The sequence below is a fragment of the Dendrobium catenatum genome, unplaced genomic scaffold (assembly GCF_001605985.2).
Source record: "Dendrobium catenatum unplaced genomic scaffold, ASM160598v2 fragScaff_scaffold_156, whole genome shotgun sequence".
In the NCBI taxonomy this organism is placed as follows: domain Eukaryota; kingdom Viridiplantae; phylum Streptophyta; class Magnoliopsida; order Asparagales; family Orchidaceae; genus Dendrobium; species Dendrobium catenatum.
In genome coordinates, this window is record NW_021318618.1 from 3,951,493 (window position 1) to 3,973,349 (window position 21,857).

At 31.0% G+C, this 21,857-nt stretch overlaps 1 protein-coding gene across 1 annotated transcript; it reads left to right on the forward strand.

The window, feature by feature from the left end:
• Nucleotides 1–9,123: 9,123 nt before the first annotated feature.
• Nucleotides 9,124–10,606, forward strand: LOC110100770. The gene is made up of 2 exons (XM_020828426.2): nucleotides 9,124–9,667; nucleotides 10,044–10,606. The coding sequence occupies exons 1-2, from the start codon at nucleotides 9,294–9,296 to the stop codon at nucleotides 10,408–10,410; spliced, it is 741 nt and encodes a 246-aa protein (XP_020684085.1). The 5' UTR covers nucleotides 9,124–9,293; the 3' UTR covers nucleotides 10,411–10,606.
• The last annotated feature ends 11,251 nt before the right edge of the window (nucleotides 10,607–21,857 follow it).

Genomic DNA, 21,857 nt, shown 5'->3' on the forward strand with positions numbered 1-21,857 from the left:
AAAAAAGAATCACATATATATTTTATTATTGAATTAGGCTTGGTAGAAAACTTATTATTAATGAATGATATAATAATATTGTTAATGCTTTAACCATAACCCATGTACTCATCATACTAGAATAAATATCACAAACAAATTCAACATATATCACTATTATGATGAATATATTTGGCATCACTAGCTTATAAGAGCTTTGAGTTTTATTACTATTTTGATAAAATCAAGAGAGAAAGTTCAAACATTTTTTATTGCTTAGAGAATCATGTCAATATTGAGAAGTGTGATCGTATTATTTTTCCTGGGAATTAATACTAAAGGGGACATAGTTATGAAGTTTATATGGCTATTGAAGTGAAGGTGGAAGGTTTAGGTTTGGTGGAAAGCTAAAAGAAAATGTTGACTTATATAGAATTTCTAACAATATTTAACAAAAAGTATGGCAGTAGAAGTATAATATTTCTTTAATGAAAAAGGTTAAGAATCTGTAGACTGAGGTTTTGGCATGTTAGATAACTAATGGTGATGATTTTAGGTTAAATGTACGAGTGTCTAGGAAGTTATGAATTGCTTATTTGGTCATTATATATATAAAACAAGTTAGAGTTTCATAAAAGGGATATGGCTTAAACATAGTCAGGGTTGAAGTGGGTTAAGACTTAGGGAGGGTGGTGGCGATGTAAGAAAATAAAAAATAAGATACAACGTATTATATTAATGTTTAGAAACCATAAATGTGGTTGCTTTACAAATCAATTCAAAGTTGATAAGATCAAGTCTTATAGACACAAATTTTTATAAAAGATATAAGTTATTTTTTTATTGAATCCATAAGGGTATAAATATTGCATAAGGTTTTGTAGAAAATAAGAGAAAATTATGAGGAACTACACCAAAATTCCTAAATTCCTCCTTAAAAATTTGTGATAATAATATTGACTTTAGAAGTGGAGTTAAATCTCCTGGATTTTGTTTAGTTTGTATAATAAAACTTTTTAAATTAGAATATATCATATATAATGAAAATATGAATAGAAAATATGCTAGGTGGAAAAATTAAAACATAAACAATAAGTTTAAGTGTCAAAGTTATCATTTAATAATTAGTTGATTCTATTGAAAGAAAAATGGCGATAAGAGAAGATTAGTAAAGAAGTCTAGTGAGCTTGGACCACCTGAATTTGTCTCAACTCTTTTTAAATACTCATAAAAAGTAATATTATCAATCATAATTTTTCAAAATTAAAACTAAATGATCTTACAAAGAAAATAGATTTTCTAAGGTGAAGTACAATCAATGATATATTTAAGAGACACTCTCAATAAAAGAAATATACTTGTCTTCTTGTTTGAATAGGTGAACATTTGTACAAGACTGATTCAAAAATTATTTTCTTAATATGGAAACCTCTACGTCAAGATGAGCCAAATCATAAACCATAGGATAAATCAGCATAACAATACATAAGACTGTCTTTCTACGTAAAAAAGCATATATGATGATGATTTATGAATAGCCAAAATAAAGATATAAATAAATAGAGAATGTAGGATACTCAATTACTAGATAGGGGTAACATATATACATAAGAAATGTTGGAAAAGATAGAAATACCAAATTAAGTGTTCATGGATTCATTGTCCTAGGTCATCAAGCTAGACATCACATAGCCGAGAAGGTAGTTGACCTAACTAGATTGTGAGAAACTTTATTAGCAATCATGAATTAATAACGACTTCCAGAGAAATCTTGTAATCTCAATATGATGAAGTAAAATATATATTACTAGATAAATGATTGTACTTGATAGATCTTGGAAGGGCCTAGGGCTTATAAATTTTAATAGTATAAGAAATGACTATAAAGATGTGATTATGATAGTTTGACAAAACACATTCAATTTTTTCAACTAGATTTACAATCCTATCTAGATCAGAGAAATTATTGCCTAGCTAGTTAAACATCAATTTAAGTGTACTCAAATATACTCAAAAAGTACTAATATCAAATGAAATATAGCCAAAAGAGAATTACTTAGGAAGAAATAGTGCCATTAAAATGTATGCTCACAATAAGAGTAACCTTGTAAAAAAAAAGGAAAAAATTTTAACAAAAGGATTACTATAACCAAAAGAGTAAGACTATACTAAGAATTCATTATCTTTTGAAATGCAAGCCTATCAATTCTTTCAATATAGCACTATTGCTCCTTTTGAAGACTCAATATCTTCTTTGTCTCCCTATTGACACTCTCACCTAACCACTAATGGTTTCACCCCACCCAAACTCATACCCCTTAACTATACTCCCTGCTCTAAATCATATATTTACCTTAGCTTGATTTCATCCTATACTAAAATATATGATTGACAATATTAAGATCATTGGATTTCAAATCATCAGCTCTAATATCTCTCAACCTTTTATTAGTTCTTAGCTAATAGAACTCTAGGTTTCTAGAGAGCCATCAAACTTGTAGACTATAATGATTGGCTTAGCCACCTATCATTATGTTGACTCATCGATTCTCCACCAACGAATCCCTTGCTCTAAGTCATTGGCTATGTAAGGCTCAATAGTTTGGTAATATGCTAGGTTCATGTGGGTCTTCATAGTCCTCCGTAAAAAATATATTATAATTCAAAAGGTTTATTCATAATCAAATATATAATGTATATTTCTCTAAGTAGTATAAAAAAATCATTTCTATTCTACTTTTTACATTATCTTTATTATATAGGCTCTCATTAGGGCACATGTAAACATCTATACATATTGAATCTTCTATGAAAAAATAATCAATCCTAATTAAGGGTGTTCCTTGGATATTATACCCAAGATGTAATTTACTTTAGGCTCCTACACTCATGGCGCAAAGCCATCATCCTAAAATCAAAATAAACTCTACACAAGGCCACACACTTGGTATGGGAAATCTTGTTTCACCATCTAAGTCATTAATCTTCAAGCTTTGCGTATGGTCTAGAAGCATGTACATCATAATCAGGCATCCATCGAGCTTTGAGTCACACATCAGGTTGAGTTTTATTCAATGCTAATATATTTATAGTTACGCCATTTGGGATAGATTCTCTCTCCATCTTTGAGTGATGGATCTCATTGTTTACCAATTTTAGTTGCACGTCCTTGGGTTCATTGCTTCTCTTAGCATCATTCCAAATTTGTGCTACCAATGTGCCATCTCTTTTCAAATTATAAGCTCAAAAAATGATGATAGCTTAACAAGGTGCTTTTTCCTTGAGATCATGCATCGACATAATGGATCATTTCCTTTGAAAAGCCTTAAACTAATTTACATTACCAAAGTGACACATGTTAATTCATTGGCCATTACACTGATAATAGTTTGATATGATAATTTTCCCCTAAAATAGATGATCACTTGGCATAGAGATTTTAACTTTTTGATTCATTTCATACTTGACGAACCATTATCCTCAAAATTCCTAAAGCTAATAAGTTCATACATTTAAAACACAGTTCCATAACATCTTGTTATCAACCAAATATGTTGTTGACCCAAAACATTCTTACACTAATAACACATATGAAGTGCAATTTCATGTCAAGCAATTGGCTCTTAAGCTGATGATTGGATTACATGGTTGTTTTTCCTCATGATCCACTACCAACCTAATAGCCTTAGATTAATTTTGACAACTAAAGCACCAGCTTATTTTTAGCTAATGGCTCCTAAACTAATAATGTCTTAACATGATATTTTTTTCATGCTTCGCAATCAAATTAACAAATTGTTAGTCCGAAAGGCCTTAAAATAGCTTAACATTTTGTTTAGAAGTTAGATCTTAGACTAATCATAACTTGACATGATGGTTCTTTCTTTATGCTTTGTAGCATGGTTAGAGAACTAATAACCTTGAAAATCCTTTATATTAATAATTTTACACCTTTAAAAACATATTCAATCATGCTTTGTTATGATCTTATCATGTCATTAACTTGAAAATGTCATTAAATTAATAATGTCTCACCTCTTTAGAGTTTCCATTGCACCTTGCTATCAATTTGTCAATTCATTTACCCAAAAAAGCCCTTAACATCCTGTTAATCTATCATCTCTTAATGAGTAGGATCCTTACAATCTTATTAAGAGCTGATGGATTAACAGGATATCAAGTTTAAATATAAGTATTATCCTTAGGTTCCAACTAAGATTAATCAAATATAAGTAAGAACCTGGTATTATGCTCAAACACAAGCATAAGTCTCAAGCTCCAACACTTGGGCATGACCATGGAAGCATGGGTGTATACACTACTAGTAATAATTAGAGATGGATGGGTTACAAAACTATACTTTAGTTCCAAAATGCAAGCAAAGGCCATACAAAGGAAAACCCAAGAGATCTGGGTAAACATCATAGCCTTCATGGTCACAACAAGAAAATCTTGGATTAAGAACCTAGCCATAGATGTTGACTTTAAGCACAAATCTCGAATCTCATCTCAAATAAAACTATCTTTATTTGGGTAGCCATAATTATTGATCCTTTGGCATGATTTTTATCGATATGAATGGGTACAAAACATCCATTCCCATGTTAATCCATCGATATACTAATGTTGATAACTACTTGATGTGTTAAAATATACTTGTTTCATATGTAGCTCCTACAGTTTATTGCCCAAAAATCCTCAAGCTATCTTCCATAATTACTAGGCCAATAACTCTAAAACAACTAATAGCTAAACATGATTCACACCCTAAAAGAACTGCCTCTTCATGCTCTACTTTCGAGCAAGTAGATTGTTGGTCCAAATATGGCAAGACCATCATTCATTATAAGATGATGTAGTCACGTCATGTGAAGACATGAAGATTGAAATTATTCTTTGTTGCCCTATTGACATGTTCACCTAACCACTAATGACTACTCCTCCTCTACGTGCACTCATACCCATCAACTATAGTCTATAATATGTTACATTCATTAATCTTAGCTCAATGCTATCCTATACAAACTTACAAGATTGACAGCACTAAGCATACCTCCTTTCGAATTATTAGCTATGGTCCCACTTTTCCTTTGATTGGATCTAAGCCACTAGCTCTCTTTAATAACTAAGGAGACATTAAATGCATTCCCTATAATAATTGAACTAGATGCCCACTATTTTGTAAACCCATTGATTCTCAACCATCTAGTCTCTTGGTTCGAGTAGTCAACAATGTCAAGCTCAAATTAGATTAGTTATCTACTAACTTCTTGTGTGTCCTCATTATAGATCTCATAACTAGGGTTTACATTATAATTCAATAGGGTATATTCATAGCCAAATAATGCATCTATTTTTATGTAACAATAAACTAAGCTTCTCATCTTTGTGTTGTTAATTCTCCTCGTTTGTACTATTTTTATTACTTGCTTACACTTCTAGGATCTCATTAGGACACACACATATACATAATGAATCGTATAGGATGTGAAAATCACTCTTAATTGATAGTGTTCCTCATGCATTATACCATAGATGTAATTAACCATGGGGAACTTAAGCCCATGAGAATATATCATCCAAATTTTTTAAAAAAAAGTGTCGTACTAAACGCCACCCATTGAGTTGGAAAAATCATTTTCTCCATGAAAATCATCATTCCTTGAGCACTAATTAAAGGATGGAAGCATGCTTGGTCTAATCATAGCATCCATTGAGTATCAGGTCTCCAATAAGCTTCTGCCAATTTAATCCCCAATTTTATTAAGAGAGAAATTGGTTTGACAATCTCCATCACTAACCAATCTTGAGAGACATACTCTCTTCTCTTATAACAGAGGATGTCCTGGTCACCTGCATCTGCTATTAATTTTTGGTTGACAACTCTACTCCAAAAGAAGTATCATTCCAACCATCAAATTTTATTCACATTTCTCTTAGTTCAGATAAAAGCGGTGCATTTTAGCTCACATTTACTACTAATGAAAGTTATTTTAATCGACCTTGGAATTTCCTATTTAATTTTTCCCACATAAAAATTTGTGCCCCGTACATAATTAAATCACATCTCTAGTTGCATGTGTAAACAACCATTCTTAACTCAAATGATCAATCTCTTCCAACTGACTCAGCTTCAAGCACACAATAATAATTAAATATCTCATCTTATATGAGAGTAATCTTTATTCTCTCTATAGAGCATCTTCATCTAAAAATAAAAAATAAAAAACTTATGTGTCCCTATAGAATTATATTGACAGATGAGCATTGACATATTTCTATTGTGATGATAATGAAGATGAAGGCATCATTATGTGTCCTCCAACTGAATATCTTGCAAGAACCATTAGCCATATTTGTCCCACACTCCATTTTTTTCTCAGTGCAATTACTGCAAGTTGGATTAAAAAATAAATATCTTACACCTTCATAGAATATCTGTTCTCCCAAAGCAATTAGGTTCTAATCTGTCTTTTAACCAATAGTTAATAAAATAAGCTCATTTATTTAAGCAATTAGAACTGTGATTAACAAGTCAAATAATCTATATGATGACAAGTTTCATTTTACGTGTGGATGAGATTCTGAACAAAAGCTTAGGGTCATTAATTAATTAATTAATTAATTGTAATGCGTATTGGTGGATTAATTAATATTTGACTTCTTCTATTTCTGTAAATGATTTTATCCATGAAGATAATTAGTTGGAGAAGGATATTAACATACACGCTACATATGGCAGACCTATATATTGATTACTTCAGATTTCATTTGGTGCAGAAGAGTTGGATTATATAAGTTTTTGTTTTGCTGAGATAAAATAAGATTTCAGTAGCTTTGCTGTATTGGATCATTATAATCTCCAATAGAATTATAATATTCATATTTTTTATAATGATATATCTTTTTAACTATGGCAGTCTTAATAGGGCTTCCTGAATAGATGGATTAAGGATTCTAATCCTCAGAGCAATCATCATTTATCATCTTATGGCTATTAGATTATAATATTGTATATAGTGTGTTAACAAATGTGACTAGGGCTGCAAACGAACCGAGCCGAGTCAAGTATGTGCATATTCATGTTTGAGTTCGTTTATTATCAGCTTGTTCTAGTTCGGTTCGAGTTTGAATCGAGTTTTTTTGCTGGTGTTCAAGCTTGCTTCGTTTAAATTAATGGGTGTTCATGTTTGGTTCATTTTCGATTCATTTCGTGCTTATCGAGCTTTAATTAAACAAACGAGCCTTATGGAGTTATAAACAAGCTCTACTTCTAGATGTACATTCATTTAACAAAAGAGCCTTATTGAGTCTTCTAACAAATAATTACATCGAGCATGTTCGTGAACATATCTAGCGAAGTTTTTCAAACTATCAAACAAGCTCGTTCGAGAACTTATTTAATGAGTATTCTTTAGCTATCAAATGAACCCGTTCATGAACATATCTAATTAGTATTTTTGAGCTACCAAATGAGCTCATTCCCGAAGAAATGATCTATGATTCATTTTATATTTATTCAGAGATCAGGATGTTCGTGATTTTAGGTAGATGTGGGAAGTAAAAATAAATTACTAAATGATTTTTAGATGTGATTAACAAAAATAAAATTTTAAATTTAACAATATATATTTTTAAAACTCTAATATAGTTCTAATCGAGCTTCTTGATGAGCTTGTTTATAAGCATTAAACGATATTGTTCAAGAACCTAAACGAACCGAACGCCAAGTTATTCAAGCTTGTTTATTTAGCTATCGAGTATTTATCAAAAGTGTTCAAGCTCATTTGTTTATCTTATCAAACGAACATGAACGAGCTCTTATCGAGCCGAGCCACGAGTAGCTTGTCGTTCAACTGATTTGTAGCCCTAGATATGAACACACTATGTACACTATATATATAACCTATATACACTCATAATCCGGACAATTGTTTCTCCTAGAATAATTTCTTTTCCTATATAAGACTGTTTAGACTGTACGCGGGGAGGAGGGGGAGTTTGTGGTTTTATTTTAGTTATTATTTCCTATTATTAGAGAGAAGGAAATGAAGAAATCCATGAATGTTGTTAAGCTTAGCACTGTTTGGACGTTTCTGTTTACCATTTGTAGCTTGCCGAAATAGAACAATTTATTTTTATTCTTTGTCTTGGTGATGCATTCTACGTCATTTATAAATTTTAATTTAAAACTTAAAATTTTGGCTAATAACACATTTTTTAATGCCGATGTTCTACTAAAATTTTATTGTCAAAATATTTTTAAAATATATCTATTATAATTTAAGGGTATATTTGGGACGGCTTTGATGGTTTATAAAATTGATTCTGAGTTAGACGGTAAGAAAAATAACTTAAGGTATGTTTGGGATATTTTTATGATTGTTTTATTTTTCATACAACAATCTTAATTTTATTTGACTCTTTTTTTTCTTGTTGTTTTGCTGCAATTTTGTAAAAATTTCTATGATGAAAAGTTGTTTTTCTCAAGGTTTGACAACGAACCGGAAGGAGAGTTTCACGATTTAACTGGTTCGACCGGTCGAATCGGGGTTGAACCAGAAGATGTAATAAATAATAATATTATTATAAAAAATTAACAAAATTAGCATAATAATAAAATATACAAGTATATACTTTAATATAAATTATTTTTATTTATATTACATATTTAGATGTAAATTATAAATATAAATTATACTAAAAACTCATAATAAAAATTATTTTTTCGTAGATAAAAAACTTAAAAAGTAAAAAAAAAAATACATAAGCTTAAATCATAATTAGATAACTTATTTTATTTATATTTATAAGTATACTTTTAAAAAAATCAATAACAAAAAAAAAACATATATCAAAATAAAAATAAACTGCAAAATTGATTAATTGATCCACGTCATGGGAATAAAAAAAAACTACAATAATAGGAAAATAAAATTTTAAAAAATTGGCTTTAAATATTCATATTTTGTCAATAAAAGAGTCCCGTGGGATCCACAAAGAGAAGCCAGGATAAGGCCTGCAATTCCGTAGCCCGTGGAAGCCAGCGTTTGTTCGAGGAACGTTGCTGTCGCAAAACTAGACACGTAAGCCAGCTCCCTTCAGAACATGTCAAAGACCTCTTATCTCCTCAATCCCATCTCTTCTCCTACCCCTTATATACCTCTCTCTCTCCCTGTCCCTCTCTCTCTCTAAGACGAACAGGCCTAGAAGCCATGGCTACATAAGTGTCAAGCTGATCCTGAAGGCAGTAGAGGAGGAGACGGGGAAAGAAGCAGGTGATATTGAATAGAGGAGTTGGAGAAGGAAGAAGAATGTCTCTTGTGTTCTCACCAATGAAGGTGGTGACTGGACCAATGAGGAACATAAAGGAGCACCAGGTAGGTCTACCTATCTTCATCCATGGAGAAAAAAAGGAGAAGTTAGATATGGCTAAACAAGTGAGTAAAGCAGAGGAGCTAAGGGTTGTTGATAGAAGAGGGATTAATGGATATTCTTTATTGGCCAAAGAGGAGGAGGAGGAGGAGGAGGAGGAGGTTGAGGCTTCTTCACATAGTTCTTCTATTGGCGTCTTGTCTTCTTCATCGTCTAATGAGGAAGAGGAAAGGGGAGATGAGGTGCAGAGCAAGCTCAAAGATGAGGGGCATTTAGGTTCTCTGATTTCCTTGGAAGAGTCCCTTCCTATCAAGTAAATCCCTCTACTTTGCTTCTATTTTTTCTAATGGCTTCCAGTTCTTAATCATGTAGTTAGATTTTGGTTATCAAATTGTATGATTAGTTTTTTCTTTCTATGATTCGATCGCAATATTAACCAAATAGGCAAAAGAAGAAATTTGTGGGGAGTATGTTCTATCAATTTGGGAATTACAACAAATAGTTTCAAGTCCTTAAGTTTTTTCTATAACAAAAATGAATAAGCAAACGTTTACTTTGCTTCAGATCCTATGAATAAGCAAATTTTACAGTTATTCTTTTTAATCTAAGATTACAGAAACTTATAGCAATTACTCATTGAAAACAAAAAAATCAGACTGATCTTCCTCTCTATCTCAATATTTATGCAGGAGAGGATTATCAAATTTCTTCTCAGGAAAATCAAAATCATTCGCCAACCTCGCAGAGGCCACTTCCTGCAATGCAACAGATATCGTGAAGCAAGAGAACCCCTTCAATAAACGCAGGAGAATTCTTATGTCCTGTAAGGCCTCATGGAGAAGAAGAGCTTCTTGCACTTCACTCATCACATCCTTTTCTCCTCTCCTACTTCCTGAATTTGTAAAAGAAGACGAAGATGAAGATGAAGATGAAGACGAAGACGAAGAAGAGGAGCAGAAGAGGGGAACAGGCTTCCCCATGACTCCCCTTCATATTCTAAGAAAGAGTTTCAAGAACCCCAAATCACACTCATTCTCAAATCTTCAAAAGCTGTAGTTTCTTCTTTTTTTTTCAATTGGAGATCATACAAACCAATCTTTGATCTCTTATCTCATCTTAATTTTTCTTCTAATGACATTTTTATTGATCTTTAGAGATCTGCAAACCAATCATGAAGATGGTTGCATGGCTTGAATCCATGAAAATATTAATCGAAGCTTAATAATTCAGAAGAATGGATAAGATTTGGGCTTGTAAGGGCATCTCCAACCGAACGTTAAACGACTGTATGGAGTCGTTCCCTCGCTCCAACCGAACTCCAAAATTTTCGCCATTTAATCGCAGGTGAACAGTGCGACGCCAATATTGGCGTCGCACTGTTCACTCACGCCATTTTTTCTCTCAACCCGAAAAACGCGCGAAAGGGAGAGCGATTGTTACCTTCTCAAAAACACCTAAAATGGCGTTCGATTGGAGCATCCTGCGCCATTTTGGAGTTTTTGCGTTACTTTGCCGTGAAAAATGAAGTTTTCGGTTGGAGATGCCCTAAGGGACCACTTGATGTGCTTGTCATGATATTGATCTTAGCTCTTTGCTTGAAAAAATATCCTAACTTTGTACGGCGTTCTTCCTTTGCTTAATTATTACCCAAAAATAATAATAATAAATCATTTAGGTGAAGGTGAGTTTGGTTTAGAACGAGTATCCGAAGGGGATTGAAAGGGATTGATTTGTCAACAACTGGATTAGTTGGTAGTTAAGCCTGAAGTTTTTCTTGTTTGTGTAAATATTTATACTGAAAATACGTAATTTTTTGTATTTGTGTGTTGGATTTGACGTTTAAATTGGCTGATCATCAATCAAGGCTTGAAAAGTTGCCATTTTTTAGAGGTGTTTAGGATTAAAAATTAAGAGGATGATTTTAGAGGTGATGATGAGTATAATTTGGGCTTAATTGTAACACTAATATAAATTTGAATAGTTTGAGCTTTATATAGCGTCCAAAAAGGATTGATATTGTTTATAGCTCAAGCTTAATTTGGGCACTAATTTGAGCTTAATTTGAGCTTCTTATGATATATTTTGGGTGACTGTAATGCTTTGTAAAAATGATTAAAAAGTTGTGATAAAATTAAAATTTTTAACCGTTTTGGATATATATATTATATAGAATAATTATTTTTTAAAGCTAGCACCCACTGGCAACCCTAATTATAAAATAAAATTTCTATTCATAGAAATTTTTGGAAAATTAAGAAAATTAGTAGAAAAATAAAATTATTTATAATGTAAAATAATGAAAAAGTTATTCTAAGACACACACATTTCATAGGCAATTCAATATGAATTGACTTATTATTTTCTATCTCCTACCTACCTTACCCCAAATCTTACCCACCAATCAAATTTCAAATTACCCTAAATATTAAAATATCATTATAGAAACCTCAGATAATTTAAAAACAAAAGAGTTAAGCAATTAGTGAATAACCAGAAAAAGGAAATATTAAAAAAGAATTCATTATGGAGCCAAATGTAAGTGGAACCACCATGGACAAACCTTATGAGATTGAAGTACTTGGAGGAGAAAAAATTTAAATGAAAGATAATGCTGCACTACCATTTGGTCTTTTATATTTGATCATATTTCTACTGACTCCAAATCAATTGAGAGAAATGTTAATAAAGAATATTAGAAATATAAATATTAGAAATATGCTAGAAATGTTAATCTAGGTTAGGTCGACCAACATCATCATCATTTATAATAATGTTAAAGAAAATAGCATAATGATTTCCTATATTTCTAGCATCAATTCTAGAAAGGAAGACATGAGAAATGGATTCATACCTTATAATAATTCCACTTTAAAACCAACTCAATCCTCCCACATGTATTATTGTAGTCACAAAACTAGAATCATTGAAGAATCTCTGCATGAAAATGGAGAGATAGATTGTCACAATTCGAACCGATATGAACCGATATCACACAAGTCATACAATGTCCAATTATGACAATATTGGCCCTAACATCCGGTTGAAGAAGCACTCAAACAAATCTTCCAATTTAAATATATCATAGAGCCACTAGTGAATACAATAAAAAGTGGAAGACTAAATCTCATAATGATTATTTATATATCATCCCAAATATATACAATTTGAGGTTTACAACAGCACTTGGCCACATATAGCATAACTAAATAAATGTCAAGTCTGTAAAAATCAAAACTAAGAAAAATATACCTATAGTTGTTTGCGAGCTTTGTTGGAAAGTGCAAAATAATATGTGATTATATTTTCTTTGGAAAATTTGATTTTTAGAATTTCAATTTTGAAGTCAAGCATGTCATTATGAATGATATATCAGCTCGGAAGAAGAAAATATCCTTCTCTAATAGATTTAGATTACAAAATTGTGAGATTCATCATAATTATCATAGTCAAATTCAAAAAGGAACTGTGTATAAACTCGAAGGGTCAAAATGATTTTCAATCAAGTATTTAGCTATGATAATCTAGATGTACTATCATTAATTTCATATTATGAATCATAATGATAAATGATATATCTTCCAAATGACGGAAAATATCATTTATCATCTATCATTTGAATATGATAATAATGATCGATCTTGATTTTTGTTGTTTATCCAAAGAGGATAATTTTCTTTTCCCCAGTCTATTTGGGAGCTAAATAGAATGGGTCTTACTTTTCTAGGGTCTTGAATCTCCTATGAAGACAGTTAATTACATTGTAGGAGCTTTGAGTTTCTAACAAATACTCTCGATTAAAATAATAATAAAATTTTCTTTTGAGATTTTCAAAGAGTGATATAAAAGGAGTGAGGTTGGAATTCCAATAGAAATTGGGTCAAATTTGAACGATTATTTTTTAGGCGAATATGTGAGAAGTATGAGGCATTTTAGGATTCTGATCAAATAATTTAGAAATGCTTCAATCTATCATGTATTGGACTTTACATCTTGGTTTAGATAAGATTTTAATTTGAGTGATTATTTTATTAAAATATTGGGATTAGATTCTCGATCCTAGTAACTTTTGATTTTGGGTCTGCCCAAGATCTTAAGTCTAAGTTGGATAGTAAATGATAGTGACCCAGACCTAACTAATGACATGCAAATATGGGCTTACCTCAGCAAGGATTGGAGAGTCAGTTAACCACCTAGGCATTCTAACTCCATATATCTAGTCTTTAAGAAAGATGGGTAGGTCGTTATTTAAGTTTTGATGAATTGGGGCTGACTTCTAGAGAATGTTCTAACCCCTTTACTTATATAAGATAATTATGCTCAAGTGCAATTGAAATTTTTTTAATTTAATTTGTTTCTAATATAATACATGCTAATTAATATTATATATAAATGATATGAAGTAGATAAAAATTTTGGGTTAGAAAATAATTTTGCCTAGAGATTATATAACATCCCCAAGATAGAGCCGCACTCTTATAGATAAGGTGGTCTACCACAACCTGCAGGCAGGGAGGTGCATAAAAAAGAAGATAAGGAAAATATATATGCATGGGACCCTAGACATGTTCGAGTTTGGTTCTTAGATTTGCTTATCTTTCTATGTTGGCCTAAAATTTTTTATTTAGTTATGAGTAAAAAAAGTTTTTTCTTAGAAAGCCTAACCACATCTAGGTTAAAATAAAATAGGCATGCAAAATAAGAAACCTACAAAAGATTATGAAACTCCTAAAGCATGAAAGTAAACAACCAATCATGACACATCATCAAAATATATAGAATGAATGTAAGAAAGCAATGTGGCAAATGTCACTTAATATACAAAACATGGTCTACAAAATTAAAGTGGTCAGGCACCACTGATAACAAATCAAATTCTAATCTTAATAAGGACACAAGTTTCTAAAATGGGATATTTTTCTTTTCATTCGTCATTTCTTCACCTCCTTCCTTCATGCTCCTTGAATTTATCGGTTCTAAGTATCCAAATGAAAAGAACTCTTCTCTGAAGGGGTGTTTCTTTTCTCTTTGGATTTTCAAGTGATCCAAATTTAGACTTTCAAATGAAAGGAACTATGCCCTAAGGGATGTTTTCTTTCTCTTTGGAATTCAAATTGGATATATAAATATCCCATTTTATTTAAACTTTCACAGCACTTTGAATTTTAAATTCTATATAGTAAACAAAAATGACTAAAATAACATGCATTGTTATCCTATGCAGTTTTTATATAAAAATTTAAATATCTCACGTATTTATATAATCAAATTTCTCTCATATGAGCTTAAAATACACTTGACCATACTCTTTTAATTTTAAGGAGGCTAGGAATTTAAAGCACTTGTGTAAAATTTCATTAGTTATAATTTAATTAGCCCTCTTTATTTAGCCCTACATGAATATGGATATATGCAGAAAAATTTGTTAACATCCATATCATCCTAACCTAGGAAAATCTAATGCCCATCACACCATATCACAAGTAGCATGGTAAAGAAAAGGAAATCACATCTAAGCAATCACAACAACCAAGTCATAATAACCAGCATACAGTGAAATTTATGAAAAATCTCATCACACAAATAGAAAACAAGAAAGAACAGTAGCTTAGCTTAAAACTAGGATTGGTTGCCCTAACAAACCATTTAAAGTGTGTGTCAGGCAGTGTAGCTTGGATATATCCTAAGTTGGATTGTTATTGGAGTTTTTTAGTAATTTCTTTGATTTGTTGTAAGCTAAAGGGATTTTAGTTCAAGTTTAAGTATTAGTGTTTTTACTTGTATTAGGGTGAATTTTAATTATTGAGTGGCTACTACCTTTAGTTATATAAGGGTCATGAGGTTTATTTCACCACCCACCTTAAGAATAATTTAATAGCCCCGCGGGCCCGAATTACCCAATAGTAATCAATATTGTTTAATTGATTTAGTTTGTTTAAATTAAGAGTTGAGGATTTTTAATTAATTAGTTGCTTATTTGAATCATTATATTGATGATTTTTTTTGTTTGTCATCAACTAGTTCGTGGCGTTGTCACAACATGCACAAGACCAAGGTCTCTTTAGAACACATAGCCCCACAACTCGAGGTAGTCCATCCTAAAAACCTAGTTAATGTAGTTATATTAAGGTTAATTTTGATTAACTAATTAATGATTAGTTATTTTTATGATTTTTCATTCCATTAAATTTGTTCGTGGTGTATACAACTTGCACGAGAACTAAGATTTCCTTAGGGCATGTAGCCCCATAACTTGAGATAGTCCATCCTAAAAACTTTATCAATGGAATGTTTATCGTGTATTTTGGGTTGATTATCTAATTATATTGATTAGATTGATGTTTTACTATAATTTAAGTCATTTGTTTAATTTTCAAAATTTATGAATTATTTGAATTCATTAAATAAAGGGGCCATTTTTTGACTTTTTGATTAAGATTAAATTTTTGAGTTTTCAATTTTTTATAAATATTATTTGCTAATATGAGTAAAATGACACTAAGCTTACTAGATTTAAATTTTTATAAATTAGTTATGATATTTAAAAATTTTGAGGTAATTTTGAACTAAAGTTAATCAAAGAGTTAACTTTTATTATTTTTTGTGATTTATGAAATTTTGATATTTTTAATAAATATTAAACCCTTAAAGAAGTCCAATGCATTTGAGTTGTTCAATTTAGAATTTTTTAGAATTAATTAAGAATTTTAAAGTTTGAGTATTTAATTGAATAATTTAATTTGTTAATTAGAAAGGTTTTTTCATTTCTGCACCAAACGGATTCCAAACTACATGAAATCCCTCCCAAATGACAGGAATGACTTATAGAAGTGTTTTCAAGAGTTTGGGATTTATTTGGTATTTTTATAATATTTAATTATTTAATTAATTGTTGATTTTCCTTAATTACCAAATTAAGTAGAATTTTGAAGTCTAGTGAAGTGGCTTTTAATATTTATGTGTAAAGGATTTCATTATGAGTAATTTGAAGTATTATTTGTAAATTTTGGATTTAATTTTGATTTATATATGATTTAATTAATATCTCAAGTCATTTTAAAGGGTGAATTTTATGTTCATTATTCAAAATTTAATAAAATAAACCACACTCTAAAACGGTGGGATTAATCATAGCCATTGATCAAGATCAATGACTATGATTATGTGTTCCACCTCCCTCACATCTTCATGGTCGTGAATGCATTCCGGCATGATTTAACTTATTATTATCAAATTCTACAATTATCCATCTTGATCATTATGAATAATATATATCTCACACCTAATTTTATTTAAATCTAAGTAGAGAATGTTCTAAATTTCTCAAATGATTTACTTTTATGAGATAAGAATCTTACCTAAGTGAATCTAGAGAAATCATCAATAATTACATATCCATATATTTTTTCTCCTAAGCTTGCTATACTAACAAGCCCAAACAAGTCCATATGGTTTCTAGTAGCCTATAACTGATAATATCCTTAATGGAATGAAATGATGGTTTGAATAGCTTTCCTAATTATCATGCATCATAAATGTGGTCCTTAAAGAAATCTAAGTTGGGTATACCTCTAACTAAGTTTTTATGGGTGATCTTCCTAATGGTTTTCATGCTTGCATGATATAGTCTCCTATGCTATAACAAGGATTAATCAACAATAATTTCTAAACGTAAGAAATTTAAATAATCAACATAATTTAAGTCAAGCAAATAAATATTATTTATTCTTTTTTGTTCTAAAATAATATTTTTTAAGCTAATCAAATACTTGGTAGAAAAAAATTTAATATCAAAACCTTTATTTCTTAATTGACTAATACTAAGCAAGTTGTATTTCAAAACATATACCAGCAAAACATTTTCAATGAAAAACTTCTTTGAGTTATGAATCATACCTGAACCTACCACTTTCCTAGTTGTGCTATCTCCCACTATTACCTTGCCTATGATGAATTGCTTTAAGTTTCTAACTAATGTGTCTTGAGTATCCATTGTCCATGTACCATATGCTATCACTAGGCCTTTTGCGAGAGCACCCCTATAAAGTCAATCAAGGGTTGGATTTAGGAATCTAAGTGAGTTTGGGTTCTTCCATATGCTTTAATGGATGAATGACATGCATGCTATATTGTGATGCATTTAGTTTAGGCCTCTACACATGGTCCAATGATGTATAATGCAAGTGTAGGCTATGTGTCCTAATATGTCACAAGAATAGTACCTAATCCTTTCGAATATATTCATTAATCTATGAGATGATGCATGCTGTGATTTAAGGTTATATCATTGTGCTAGTGTAGACAGTGGTATATTATTTTGAAGTGTATGAAAATTTTCTTTTAAAAACTCATTTGCACTCTTGAAGCTTTCAACATCAAGTTTCAATGCATGCTCAATAGATTTTAATTTAGTTGTAAGTATTTCCAATTGTTTGTATGATTATTCTAAATTAGTATGCTCATATTTCAAGGATTCGTGTGTTTTGGTTAATTCAACATGCTTCTTATCATGTTCATCAAATTAATCTAATAAAGAGGTATGCTCCTTATCTAGCAGAATATATTTAGCTTTCTAACTATTATGATGTTTTTCTAATTCAGAAAAATTCAAGTTCAAACTAGCATGCATTTTCTTTATTTTTCTATATGAGTTTTGATTTTTTCATAAATAATAAAGAGCTCTTCATAGGATAGTTGACATATCTCATCTTAATTAGAATGATCAAGATTATCATTTTCCATAAGATGTAAGTTTGTTACCTTCTCCTCATTTTGTGTTATGATGAATCCGAAGCAATGTCTGCCCAAAAGGTCGTTTGTGTCTTTTGATTCCACTTTTTGAAATTAGCTTTCTCTTCACCCTCTCCTTGGCCGGGTGAGTTTTTAGATTAGGGCATTCAGACTTTAAGTGTCATGATTTCTTGCATTCAAAGCAAATAATATCAGATGTAACTTTAAAATTTCTACTTGGCTTACCATTGTTCCATTGTTGATGGCATTTTTGCTTTCTCCTTAGAAAACTTTTGAATTGCCGGGTCATCAGTGCTATGTCATTGTTTCTTTAGTCGCACAGCTGTCATTCTCATAATCATTGTCCTTTTATGCCATTGCTATGTCCTTAAATATATTTTTTGAACTCTTAAATTATAATATTCTATAATTAATATTTTAATTTTTTCTTCTCATGTAAGGCTTGAACTCTCAATTTTTCTTGTAAATTGAGATATGATTGAAGCCCTTTTTTTATTCAATTTTCTCCGATTATAAAATTAGACCTTCTTCAAAGTTTGATGCTACAACAACTCCTTCCCTATGAAGATTAGATTTAATTGGTGGCAAAGTTTTTGCTCCATAAGATAATGTAACTAGGTCTAACAAAGTTATGCCTCCATCAATGTATGTTCTTCACAACAAATTGGTTAAGATAATGTTAAAGTTACTTGGTGGATTATTTGCTTTACTAGTTTTGCTTATTTATCAATATTGAGTCATGGCATGCAACATTAATATTTCCTCCTAACATTTATTTCCGTCAACAAAGCTAATAAGATCTTTAGAATTAGTGCATATAATTTTGGTGAGTTTATCCTCATGCTCATGATCAATTTACAAGTTAATTAATTGGGTGTTAGTTTGATCTTCCTTGGTGATAGTGATGTCCTCAAAGGCCTTAAACATGTTAAGAATAAGGCATCTCTAGATTGTGAGTTGGCATAACATTTTCCCAGACATATCCTACTTACTACCTTAAGATATCATGCATATAGTGAGTCTTACAAATATGATTGTGCACCCACCTATTCATAACCATATGATGACATGGTTGATTGACACTAATGTTTTGAACATATTGAGTTATGGATGAACAAATATAGTGTTGTAGGTTAAGAAGATGTTTATAATGATAATATTGGACATGATAATGAATTATTAATCTCTTTCTCTTGAAGTAATTAGCAATAACCTCATTCCTTCTCTTTTCTAATTATGTCAATTAGAGAAATTGAAAGTGACCCTACAATAGGTACCAACCTTGACAAATTTAGATTATTATTTTTTATATAGAGACTTTTGAAAATATTGTTAATTAAACTTTCGATGTCGATTAAGATGTTTTTGATTTGATAGTTTGTTATTAGCTTCATTATGATAATTACACTATGGTATGAGTTTTTATTCTTAGGTTTGTTCACATCAATAAAAGAATCAACATTAACTCTATTTAAAAATATCTTGTTGTTAATGAACCATTAATCTCGTTTGAATGAAATCATTTAAGACTATCTATTTTGAAGCTTATGCTCCTACTCCTCTAAGAATTATTGCCACCCCTCTAACTACATGAATTGCCTACTTTTAGATGGATTGATTATGTTACTCCTCATTAGATACCTTGCCAAAACATTATCCACATGAAACTAAGATGAAATCTTTAAAATTATTGAATTGAATTAACTCTTTTGAAAGATTTTGGAGATGCCAATAATCTTATGTATTATGCTTGTAGTGTTTATGTTATTGTTTTGATTGAAAAATAATATTTTGAAAAAGTATTAATTTTCTTTGGGAAAGCTTAATTTTTGTAACTTTGAAATTGAACGCGTCATTATGAATAATATATCGCCTCGGAAGGAAAACATATCATTCTCTAATTGGTTCAAATTTCAGAACTTTGAATTCATCATGATTATCGTAGTCAAACTCATGAAAGAATCACATTTGACCATGGAGGATCAAAATGGAATTTAATAAAGTGTTTGACTATGCTAATCTAGATAAAAGATCATTAATTTCATAATCAAAGCCACGATAATAATTGATATATCTTTCCGAAGAAAGAAGATATCAATCACTATCGATCGTTTGAAAATGATAATAATAATTGTTGTATTTAATTTTCCCAAAGAGAATTAATTAAAGGCTTTGAAAAATTTGATTTTAAAAATCGCGTATGGGTTTCTAAATCTCCTACGAGTGCAAGCCCTCGTAGTTAATTACATCGTAGGATACAAAAGTTTCCTACGAATACTCTCGATTAAAATAGTGGTAAAAATTTTATTTAAAATTTTTAAAGTTTGTTATCAAAGGAGGTAAGGGTTTGAATTCCAAGTGGGATTGGTTCAAGATTGAACACTTATTTCTAGAGTCAAAGGAAGAGGAGTAGGGAGTCTTTTAAGATTCTGAAATGATTCAAAAAACACTCCAGCCTATTTTATGTGTTGGGCTTGAATTTGATTGAAAGAGATGTTTAGTTTAATGGTTAATTTTATTAGAAATTTGGAATTCAATTCCCGGAGGTTGAGGTCTTATAGCTCGAGCTTGCCTCATAACCTAAATCTAAAGTGGGTACTAAAAAGTAACCCGAACCTAGCTAATGCAGTGCAAATCTAGACTTACCCCGGCCTGGATTGGGGAGCCAGCTGAACCACATAGGTGCTTTAAAATCATGAATTCTGTCTTTTAATGTTGAGCGGTAAGGGTGTTATTTAAGATAGGTTTTTGAGAATTGGACCGACATCTAGAGCGGATCCTAATTGGCCCCTTTGACTTATGTTGGATTTTTTTATACTTAAGCAAATGCAATTAAAGATTTAAAGACTTTTAAATTTGTTGCTAATGTGATGCATACTAATCGACTTGATTAAATGCTTGAATTTGAATTAAGACTTTTGAAATGAGAACTCCAAGTAGTCAAGGGCATACTTCTTAAATTAATTAGAATTTCTATAAAATTTTTAATTTGATTTAATAGAAAAATTTTGGCAAGTCCTTAAGAGCCTACTGTTGCGGATCTATGATTTATGATTTTGATGATAACAAACATTCCTTATTTCTCTACGATTGCCTTATGTGCTAACGTTTCAGGTCTACACGATCAGACTGCAATCTGGAACCAGCTCAAGATTGGGTAGACTAGGTCTGTGTCAGTTTGTAATCTTTTTTCTTTCTTGAGTCTGTTGTATTTGATGTGGCATCTGATGATTTATAACTTGGAAGATTTCCTGTTGTTTCCTATAAGATTTCTATTTTTGGTAATATCGGCCGGGACGATATGTCCAAAATCAGAAACCCTAATTAGGGCATCCTCATTAAGGCAACCGTCATTGATATTGGCTAGGACGATCCAACTCAATTATGTCTAAATTGATCTGGTATCTTTGGAAAGCATTAATGGTTGATTGATACAATTACATCGGCCGGGATGATCGCCTGATCGGCCGGGACGATGTCCTGGACGATCTACATCGGATAGCTCGAATTCAGGTCGATGATCAGGATGATTGAAATTGTTTTTAAACTAATCGGCCTGGACGATGTAACCATTTTTCTTCTGATCGTCCCAAATCGTCCCGGGCTGATAAGCTGAATTTGTACTGATCGGCAAGGACGATATACCTATCGTCCTGTATGATAATGGCGGCAACTTGCATTAATGAGCTCGTTTTGAGAGCTTCTATTTAAGTTATGGCAAGGCACTTTGTAAGTGTCTTTGACAGTCATTGTAG